Consider the following 10,633-nt stretch of genomic DNA (forward strand, 5'->3'; position numbering starts at 1 on the left):
TCCCTGCTGAGCAGGAAGCTCCATCTGGGGTTTGATCGCAGGACCCTGGGATCATGACCTGAGGTGAAGGCAGATGCTTAACTGACTGAGCCACCCAGGTGCCCCTGGATATATATATTTTTAATATAACCTGACTTCACTTTCTGGAATGCTGAGGTAAGTGGTATATAGATTAAAACCAAAATAAATTGTGCACACACATGAAATGATTCCTACAGCCCCTTTCAGGCTCTGAGCTCCTCCTTTGGGAAGTGGGAATCCTTGTTTGTAAGTCACGTGAGGTCTTAGCCATGTCATTTTTGCCTGACGGCAGGACGTAAATGGGCGTGCCTGTGCACATGGGTATTAGGTAAAGCTCTGTGCTGATGATGAAGGTGTAAGTCAGGAGAGCTATTCTGATGAGCTAATGGCAATGCATGGGTGGATTGGGTGACTCCACCTAATATGTAAGATACGAAACCTGAACTTGATCTGCAATAAATACAGTTGTTCAGAATGTGATATACCCAATCCTTTGCTGCCCTCCCTGATTATGGGGTTTCCAACCACGCTCCCAGGCTGGTGGAAAGGATAAGGAAGGATCTACAGAGCTAGATGATGTTCCCTGGGGAGGAAAAAAAACACCCTGGGGTGTCTCAGTGATAGCTGGAGGTGGGGGTGGGAAGATGTGCTTGTCACCTGTTTACCCTAGGATTAATCTTTAGCTCCCAGCAGATAGTGAAGGGCTTGTCTCAACACACCAGGATCTACTCTAGTGTCCACCACACGTACACATCCTGGTTGCTGCCTGACCCTAACACATTTTGACATTAATGGGAAGAGGCAGAATGTTCTGAGAGCAGATCTCTTTGGGACCCCCAATGAGCCCTCTGGCCCCTCCTCAGGGCCATCCTCGAACATGTCCCAGGGCCAGCACTCCAAGGGGCTAGGCAGAGAGGCAGACATGGTAGGATATCCCTAGTCCCGGCCAGGATGCCAGGAGGCTCTGTGGAAAACACTTTCGGGCTGTGAGCTCTAGTCTCAGATTGGCCTTCATGAGCTGGACGAGTCACATGGCCACTGAGGCCGTGGTGGTGTTCTCCCCCAATGGGCGGGGCTCACTCTGGATGAGTTTCCAGTCCCTTCCACGCTGACATTCTTCAGACGAACATGTGGTTGGTGAAGACATCCACTAACTCATGTTAACACTGACCAAACCTTAACCATTAGTTGTACCATGACTGAAAAACTAGCCAAAGTTCATCCTGAAAATACTGTGGGAAGTTGCTTTGGGGATTTTTTGGACACGCCACCAAAGAAATTGTGGGAAAAACCTTAAGCCGTGGTGATTTCCCAATTGTCTCTGGTTACTGTGTCTGGTTTCTTCGTTTTCTTTTTACTTTCCTTTTTTTTTTTTTTTTTTGGTTAAGCGTATTGAAATTTCGGAACTTAGAGTTACAGGCAAGATTGTGACTTTTGGAGTCCTGACAATATTTTCTTTTTTTCTGTCAGGTCTAAGGAAGGAGAAATTGTAAGGCAAGAGGCTTTCACGCACGGCTCTTTGTTTTTCAGTCCACTTACTACATGGAGGGAAACCTGGGACACCCCGTGTTCCAGACTCCGTTTGGGAGGATTGCTGTGAACATCTGCTATGGGCGGCACCATCCTCTCAACTGGCTCATGTACAGCCTCAACGGGGCTGAGATCATCTTCAACCCCTCAGCCACCGTCGGCGCGCTCAGGTCCGTCAGCAAGCAGGATGGGGGAGGGTTCTTGGGACCGAGCCCTCTTACAGCTCATGGCCCAGCAGCAGGGTTCCGAGCTGGGTGTGGTAGATGTGGCAGGCAGGGGTGGTCACCAGGTTGTCTAACAAATCTTGAGCCATGGGATTGTAAAGTACCCAGAGCTTAGAAGGTGCCTGGCCAGCATTAGCATCCCCTTCCCTGTCATGGCAGCCACTCTGCTCCCGGACAGGGGGCCTGGGGATTCCTAAGCCTCTTGTCTGTGACATCCAGCCCATGGAGGGCAGACACCTGGACAAGGGAAGGAGCCAATGAGAGAATCAAAGCTGAGAGGGTCCTTAAGAGATCAGCCAAGTGGCCCTGAAATTTGTTTTTAACTAGCAGACTGTTTTCTTATAACACTCTTATAACGTGTTTAGGCATTAGCCTTGTCCTGAAACAGATAAATCTATTCTGAGGAAGGCAGTAGGGGGGCGGGCCCTGACAGTCCCTGGGCTCCTGCGCAAGACCCCTGGGGCCCTTCATTTAATAATGGTGGGTGAGCTAAGATGACCCAGCATGAGTGCACTTCCGCAACTTCTTTCTTCCCCAACGGCTGAGTATTTGGGTGGTTTCCAGTTTTGCATCATTACCAAGTACCAGAGCTCTAGGAATTTATGTGCAAATATCTTTCTCCCCAACTCACTTCCTCCAAAGCAGGATTCCTGCCTGGATGAGGAGGTGCAGGCTCTCACCCTCATTGTCCTGGTTGCCAGTGCCCTAGCAGTGGGATGCTGGTGGGGGGCAGTGGGAGAGAGTCCCCAGTCCCTCTGTGGGGAGCAGCTGAGATGGTTCTGGTGGGCAGCTTTGGGTTTCCTGCCAGCCTACACCTGTTACTCTTAGATTAAATTCCCGTCAAATTTCTTCTGAAGGTCAGAATGTGACATTTACCTTTTCTTTTAAGCACGCTGCCCCCTTCTTGAGCGATGTCCCCACCACATTCTGATTTGAACAGTGGGTCCCTCAGTGGGCCAGAACACAAACCTAGTGGGCTACCTCAGGTCAGCGGCCCCCTCTGTGCACCCGAACTTTTTGTCTATGTCCAGGAGGGGCACTGTTGGGCAGAAGGGGGAAAAAAAATCCCACCATCCGTACCCCTGAAGAAACTTCCTGGGGCCTCACGGTAGCTTGGTTACCATGACAGAATCCAAAGGCAGTTGTGACGTAGGGTTATGACTGGTCATCCTGGGCAGAACCTCCCCTGGGCCAGCCCCCTAGAGCAGCCTCCTCCTGCTGGCCATGCGTAAGACATTCAGCAAGCGCCATCTACCTGCGAGGGTCCCCCGGGGAACTTGAAGCCCATGCACTAAGCATCTCTGCCTGAACCAGCTCTTGAGCCAGGGCAAAGTGGTAGACTCAGACTCCAGACGGCTGCCTCCCTGACCTTAGTCTGTCGGGCTTTTATTAGCCCCAATTAAGCAAACAAAGCACCCCAGTGTAATCTGCACATAACTGCGTCTTCAGTAGCTAGTTAGGCTTATTAAACATTATTGATTTTCTTTCCTCAACCAACAGTCACCCAACTCGTGCCTTTCAAGGGTGCACTGAGGCCGGCAATTAAGACGATCACAGGTCCTTTGGAAAGCGGATGTTTCATGAGCTCCCAAAATGTTCACACCCTTTAACCAGATAATTCCTAAATTCCACTCCTAAAACTTTACCTGACAGAGAAGGAAAAGGCTGTATGCATGAAGATGTTTCTGGCCGCTTTGTTTATAATAATAAAAGAGCTCGAGGCGAGAGAAATGTCAGGGTTAGGTAAATTTCAGCTTGTCTCTTCCATGTTAGTGCATAGCTACTCAAAAGTCATTACGAAGATAATGCAGCCTCATGACAAAAGCCTGTGAGCAAAGAAAGATGTTTCCAGGCTGTGGTCAGAGCTCTGTAAACATCTTTTTGCCGAGGATGGGTGTGGAGTGTGGAAACATTACAACAGATCGTTTGTTAGGATGGTGGGATTCTAGGTGATTTTCCTAAAATGATAAATGATTATTTACGGAATTGATGGTGAGTGATTTTCAGCACAAGGCTAGGCAAATCCCCACCAGTCGTACACAGGCAGTGGCTTCTGGAACTGTCCATTCCTTTTCCGGTGTGTCCTGTCCCCCCGACTCCCACATGCTCTGTGGGTTGGTGGGGTGTCCCTACTCATTTTGGGGGTCCCACAGTTGTAAGCACACAACAGATTTGAAGTGCATTTCGATGGACTGAGTCGTCCTGATGGTGTCATGCAGCTCATGGGGTTGAAGATTTTGGCCACCTACATGCATGAACGGGAGAGCCATGGTTCCATCCCTTTGATAGGTGTCTCCTTCCCACTGTGATTATTTTTAGGGGCTAGTGTAACCACACTGGGAATAGGGGAGATGTTCCCTTGCCCCCAGTGTGCTCGCCATGATTCCTGCACACGCTGGGCCCTCATGAACCTCGGGTTCCTTTCCCTTGTTTGTTTGGAGAGCCTGAGTTTTATTTGCCAGCTGTGGGTTTGAGTCCTACGCAGCGTACCCTCCCAGGAGAATTGCAAGAAAGCTGTCTATTTAATTCCTGAAAATGTCATTTTACGGGTGTGTTTCTATAAAAATCCTTTCTTAAAAGTTTTGTCAGCTTGGCTTCACAGCTGGGGGAAAAAAGCAGCAAAATGAGTCCCCTCAATCAAGCCTGTGGGTTTTTTTTTTTTTTTTCCAGACTCGTGAATCCTCCTGAGAATTAGGCTTGTCAAGCACCCACTCCCTCCACCTACTCCCAGTTTAAACCAGGTGCACACTGACAGGAAGAAAGATGCCAGGGCATTTTGCTTCCAGTCACTTAGTGTTTCTAAGTGGGCATTATGCCTGTCAATCCAGAATCCTAATGATGTTGTTCCTCAGACAAGAGATCATTAGTGACAAGAAGGCCCATGGGACTCCATGGCACATGGTAGTTGGTAGGCCGGAGAAGGACAGGGTTTTCAGTTGGGGCAAGGTTTCCTACCATGTCCTACCTTTGTGGGCGCTGAACTGAGGAAGGCCCACAGCTCCTTCCTGGGCCGGTAAGAGGGCCAGGGAGCCTCTGTTTAGAGTCTCAGGGTTTAGAAGAGGAAAATCAGAAGGTGCTAGAAAATGGGGACCGGCTCAGGGGACGTCACACCTGCTACAGAATTTACTACCCCTTCCAGTTACCTTCCTTTCAGGTTTCCTCTGTTTGCTTGGCCTGAAATCTCTCCCTCTGGAGATGGCTTTGCAAGGCCACAGAGCAAGGTAGGGATTAGGGCAGAAGTTGGAGTCCTCAGAGGGCAGTGGATGAGCCTGAGGCTCCCAGCTCCCTTCTGATATTTGCCAGGTGAGGCCCTGCCTAGCCTAGAAGGTAAGTTCCTCCCCTGACCGAGGAGGAGGGAAGGAGCGAGAACTAGCCGTTATGGAGTTTCTGCCATGCAGACCCTACTAGAAGTTTCTTCACCTGTATGGTCAGTCCTTACAATAGCCCTTTCAGGATGTTTCAGAAAAGAAAACTGTGGCTCAGGGCTGCTTTAGCCTGCAGAAGGCCCTTCCCAAAAGGCTGCTTGGGCTTGAGCACAGGACAAGCTGGCCTGCTGCGGGTTGTAGGGACACCCACAGCCACACCATTCTCCCGGGCCATCCCTGCCGCAGACCTGAGAAGGCCGGCAGCCTGGCTGTAGCTCGGGACCAAGCACCCACCCCATCTGGCTGGGAAGTCAGCCACCTGGTTCCTCTTGCTTCTCCCTCACAGTGAATCCCTGTGGCCCATTGAGGCCAGAAACGCAGCCATCGCGAATCACTGCTTCACCTGTGCCATCAACCGCGTGGGCGAGGTAAGTTCCCACAGTCTGGCTGGGCTCCTGGGCTTGGTCACCAGGTATGCTGTGGAGGGAGTGGGGGACAGAGCTGCTAGGAAAGGTGCCTTCCCAGGGGGGCCGGGCCTCTTCCACCAGCAAAGGCCACAAGGGAAGCAACTGTCTGCTGACCTCACTCCTCTTCCGCTTATCCCTCACACTTCTTCTGCCTGTCCCTGTGCCACAAATTCTAGGGTCCTGGAAGAGGGGAGACTGGCTTGGTCTGTTCCTTTTAAAGGTATTCCTATGTCCCTCTCATGTTTTTATCTATTTGGGTTTGTAGCTGAAACCATGTTGAAAGGCTCTCACCCTGTCAGCCCCCAAGTCTCCTGTTTCATAATTTTCCCCATTGACCCAGGGCTCTGAGTGAACTTGACTACGAAACACAATGCGTTCATTACATAATAATCCTCTTCCTCATTCATATTAGTTGGATGTCAGACTTTGATCAGAGGATCTGCTGAGGCTGAGGTGATCAAGGTTCCTACAGTAAGTGGGTCCAATTTCTGGTAACATGGAGAAACTCAGTGTTCTCATTAGCCTGTGTAACTCCATCACGGCTTGAGGTGCTGTTTCCATTAGGCTTTGGGGAAATGCAACGGTGTGAGCACCCCATTAGTCCCCTCAGAGACCCCAAGTTGGGGCTTTCTTTCCCAGGCAGACAAACCTCAACTGTCTTCCACAGGCCTGAGAACCACTCTGCTGGACGTTTTTTTTTTTTTTTTTTCCCCTCCCAGTGGCTTATAAACTCCCCAGAGACAAAGTCAGGCTTTTTACCTTGCCTGTCAAATTCCCCGCTGGCCCACTGTGTTGGCCCAGTGCTGGCGACTCAGCGGGGACATTTCATAAGTACTTGTTGATTGCCCAGTGAGTACAGGCCATTCCTTCTCTTGCTATAACTGTTGCTTCCCTGAGTTCACGATGGCCCACGCTGGGAGTGCCACCTATAGGCTTACCTGACCTAGATTTTGTTTCATAGGAGCAATTCCCGAACGAGTTTACCTCAGGAGATGGGAAGAAAGGTATGTTCCAGGATTTTCTGTGGTTGGCAGCAGCTGAGGGGTGGGCCTCACTGTCCCCTTCTCCATCTGCTCCTCCGGGCAGGGTCTACCCCACAGATTGGTCCCACCTCTCTGGCTAGGAATGTGGAAGGGAAGGGCTCACCCAGGAGATCTCGGAACTAGCTTAGGGTGTCCCCTGGAAAGGCAGAGAGGACTGAGCAGGTCTGTGTCCCAGAAAAGCACTTCCTGAAAGGGTTCCAGGTCCAGGTTCCAGATTAAGGCACCACGTGTCCAGAGTCTCCAATCCCAGTTAGGTCCCTGCAGAGAGAGGTGCAGTGAGGCAGGGAAGCGAGGTCCCTGGGGTGCCTACTGGGTCCAAGCCCCTGCTAGGCCCAGCTCCGTGCCTACCTGCTCCTTACACGCCTGTGGGGTAGCTGTTAGCACCACTTGACTTGTGAGGGGGCCAAGGCATGGAAGGAAGGTACGGTGGGCGCAGCTGGGAAGGCAAGTGGGGATGGAGTCTCTGGCTCACCCTGTGGGGCCAAAACAGGAGCAGGTCACACAGGAAGCCATGCAGAGCCATATGACTCCCCTGGGCTCTGGGTGGCTAATGGGAGTAAGGGCTAACACTTCTGCAAGGGTGACCCTTAAGAATGTTCCCAGGAGGGGCACCTGGGTGGCTCAGTGGGTTAAAGCCTCTGCCTTCGGCTCAGGTCATGATCCCAGGGTCCTGGGATTGAGCCCCGCATCGGGCTACCTGCTCATCCAGATGCCTGCTTCTCTCTCCCCCACTCCCCGTGCTTGTGTTCCCTCTCTCACTGTCCCTCTCTCTGTCAAATAAATAAATAAAATCTTAAAAAAAAAAAAATGTTCCTGGGGCGGAGATGAAGGCTGTGAGGGTAACTTTTACAGAAACCTGCTCAGCCTTAGGCCTGAGGAGGGAGACAGGGCCTCTGGGGAGGTGGTGCGGGGCTGGTGGGGAGGAGTGGAATGGACACGTCCTGGATGTCGCTCCATATGCCTACCCCGCCGTCTGCACACAGAAGCTCACAGGTGCTTTGTTTCGCTCCTCCAAAGCTCACCGGAACTTCGGCTACTTTTACGGCTCGAGCTATGTGGCAGCCCCGGATGGCAGCCGCACCCCTGGGCTCTCCCGCAATCGGGACGGGCTGCTGGTTGCAGAGCTCGACCTGAACCTCTGCCGGCAGGTGAATGACATCTGGAACTTCAAGGTGAGTCCCTGAGTCCCCTGTTGTTGGCCTGCTCCTCCATTTGCGTGCCCCCCAAGTCACCCCCCAGCCTGCTCTCAAAGCTGGAAACTGCAGCTGCTGGGTTTGCTCTCTGGAGCCCCCAGAGGAGGCTCCAAGGCAAGTGGAGGGCCTGGGTGTCTTCCTCCCAGAGCTGGTGTGCAAGGGAGGAGCCACAGGGTCAGATGATGGCCAGGCAGCAGACCTCAATAAATTCTCCTCTTGTCTGATTTAGATTCTGGGCGCCTTCAAACAAATTAATCTCAATTTCATTTGTCCGGAGAATAGAGTGGATTGGCCTCTACTAATCCTTTTTTCCCTTTCCAGGCATTTGCACTTATCCCAAGATACATGCGGGTGTCTGGCTCTGCCTGTGGCCTGGCCGTCTAGACCTTGACAGTAGAGGGAAATGGGTCACGCAGAGAAATGGAATCTAGGCCTGGCTCTGCCACTACCTTTCTCAGTTACCCTAAGCAAGGCCTTTCTGCTCCTGGGCCTTAGGATCCCTGTTTGTAAAACTGGAAGGTCTCAAGTGGCCTTTGAAACCTAACACATATGACACCAGGGGTCATGGAGGAGCGTAAGTGCCCACCCCCCTGGAATGGGGCAGAGGCCCAGCAGTAGACCCCCTCATCCTCACCCAGATGGAGTTCGCTGCATTTGTGTCCAACAGTATTTCGACCGACTCAGAAGCTACTTATACATGCCGTTGAAAGTCCTCATGACTGTAGGACCTTACCCAGCGTGTCTGGGTGGAACCACCTCCGCCGTTTACCGGGGCACGGGTCTTTGGGCATGTTCCCTGGGTCTTAGATCCTCATCAGACAAATAAGGCATCGCCCACATGCACGTCTCCTGGCCTCTCTTCTATCTGGGAAGCTCGGATTAGAGCAGAATTCCACGCAATGAACAGAATGTTTTCTCAGTGGTAACTTTTTGAATGCCCAAAGCCCCCCTAAACTATGGTGGTGGGCCTGAGCTCCTGTCGGAAGGAGGGAGGGAATGCCTAGGTGTGAACACCCTGGGTAGGTTTTCCAGCCCTGCCCCCACCTCTCCCAGACTCAGGGCCAGGACACCAGAGTGCAAATCCCAGCAAACTCCATGGCTGCCTGGGGACCCGGGGCAGGTCACTCCCCTCTCGGGGCTATAGGCTGTTCTGGGGTTCTGTAAGACAGGACAGCCTTCTTCCCTTCTACCTCTGGGTAGGCCATGCCTTCTGGATGGACAGGTCACAGAGGTCTTCCAGCAAGAGGGGCCAGCATGTGTGAGTCATCTCAGTATCTGTGATCTTTGCTATAGCCCTAGAATCAGTGGTGAGCGGTCACACAGGGGTCATTTTCCTACCTTACTGTCTGAAACCATCCCGTCCTCCTGCTGGCCTTCCTGGCAAATTTCTGTCCTGTGGCTGCCCTCTAGTGGTAAGAGGTGGTGGTGAGTAAATGAAGGATGTTTATAAAATGGGACTCTGCCTGTGTTTTGCTTTTCAGATGACTGGCAGATACGAAATGTACGCTCGGGAGCTTGCCGAAGCCACCAAACCCAACTACAGCCCCAATATCGTGAAGGAGTAGCTGGATTTTAGCCCCTGGCTGCCAAGGAGAGCACCTCTGCCCCTGGCAGCTCAGCAAATACAGCAGGCTTTAGAAAGTCCAGGTTCTCCCTTATGATGTCCTGGGAACACTGCTGTCCACATTGGTTTAAAGATGCTCCAGGTGGGAGGGCCAATTGAAGAGTAACTGCCCAGTGGGTACAACGTTTCCTTCCCAGCTGATGAAATGTTTTGGGCCCACACAGAAGCGACGGTTGTACAACACCGTGAATGTGTCCACGTGAAATGTCGCTGAATCGTATACTTTAAAATGGCTGAATCCTTCATGTGAATTTTACCTCCATTAAAGAAAAAAAAAACCCAGGCACTGATGGTGCAGGTGGATTTGCAGTAAGACACATGGGATGTCCCAGTCCTGAGGTTCTTCGCCTCTGTTTAGACCGTCGGCAACCTGAGGGTAAGGGTGGGAACCTATGTGCAAATAGGGGAAGCTGAGGCTGATCCAGAGTCATTGAAGCTGCTGGGTGGCTGTGGGCAGGAGGGATGGTCATCGGACGTGTCAGCATGGCTAGGCTGGCGTCCCCAAGTATTCAATCTGGGTGTTGCTATGGAGGTATTTTGTAGATGCGATTAAAGTCCATAACCAGTTAACTAAGCAAGTGAGATTATTCTAGATAATCCAGGTAGGCCTGATTTAGTCAGTCAAAAGGCCCTCAGGAGGAGAGCTGAGGCTTCCCCTATGAAGAAGAAATTCTGCCTGTGGACAGCAGCTTCCCCACCCCACCTGCCTGAGAGATCTCGTTTGCCCTTCCTAACTGCCTGCCCTACAGACTGCAGACTTGTCTCTCTAGCCCCTACAATCACTTAAATCAATGCCTCGCAATAAATCTCTTAACATAGATCCCACTGTTTCTGCTTCTCTAGTTGGACCCTGGCTGATAGAGATTCTGGTCCCAGAACAGAATCCTCAGGATGAGTTTTCTGCATTGGTGCTAGGTTTTCTGGAATTCTTCTCTAATTTATTTCATTTAAGGGCACTCATGACTCTGTTTGCAGTGTTAAAGGGGGCCCTGGTAGTCCATGGTATGATGTAGTGATAGAGATTTATAGAGAAAGCAGAATGTCTGCTCCTGGTGGCTTCTCCCATCTGTGGACTTGAGGCTTGGCTAACCAGCCCCCATCACCATGTAGGGCAATTCCTTGCACTCAATCTCTTTGTATCTTTATATATATACATACATATGTAT

General features: G+C 51.4%; 1 protein-coding gene across 1 annotated transcript in view; it reads left to right on the plus strand.

Annotated features, from left to right (window-relative positions):
• UPB1 (beta-ureidopropionase 1) overlaps positions 1 to 10,287 on the plus strand; it is a 29,382-nt gene extending 19,095 nt beyond the window's left edge. Inside the window, exons 6-10 of the mRNA XM_046025517.1 lie at positions 1,552 to 1,721; positions 5,487 to 5,568; positions 6,569 to 6,611; positions 7,668 to 7,822; positions 9,325 to 10,287. Coding sequence (XP_045881473.1) covers positions 1,552 to 1,721; positions 5,487 to 5,568; positions 6,569 to 6,611; positions 7,668 to 7,822; positions 9,325 to 9,408 — 534 coding nt within the window. The 3' untranslated portion in view covers positions 9,409 to 10,287. The remainder of the gene's footprint in view (positions 1 to 1,551; positions 1,722 to 5,486; positions 5,569 to 6,568; positions 6,612 to 7,667; positions 7,823 to 9,324) is intronic.
• Positions 10,288 to 10,633: the final 346 nt, after the last annotated feature.

This window comes from Meles meles, chromosome 12 (assembly GCF_922984935.1).
Source record: "Meles meles chromosome 12, mMelMel3.1 paternal haplotype, whole genome shotgun sequence".
In the NCBI taxonomy this organism is placed as follows: Eukaryota; Metazoa; Chordata; class Mammalia; order Carnivora; family Mustelidae; genus Meles; species Meles meles.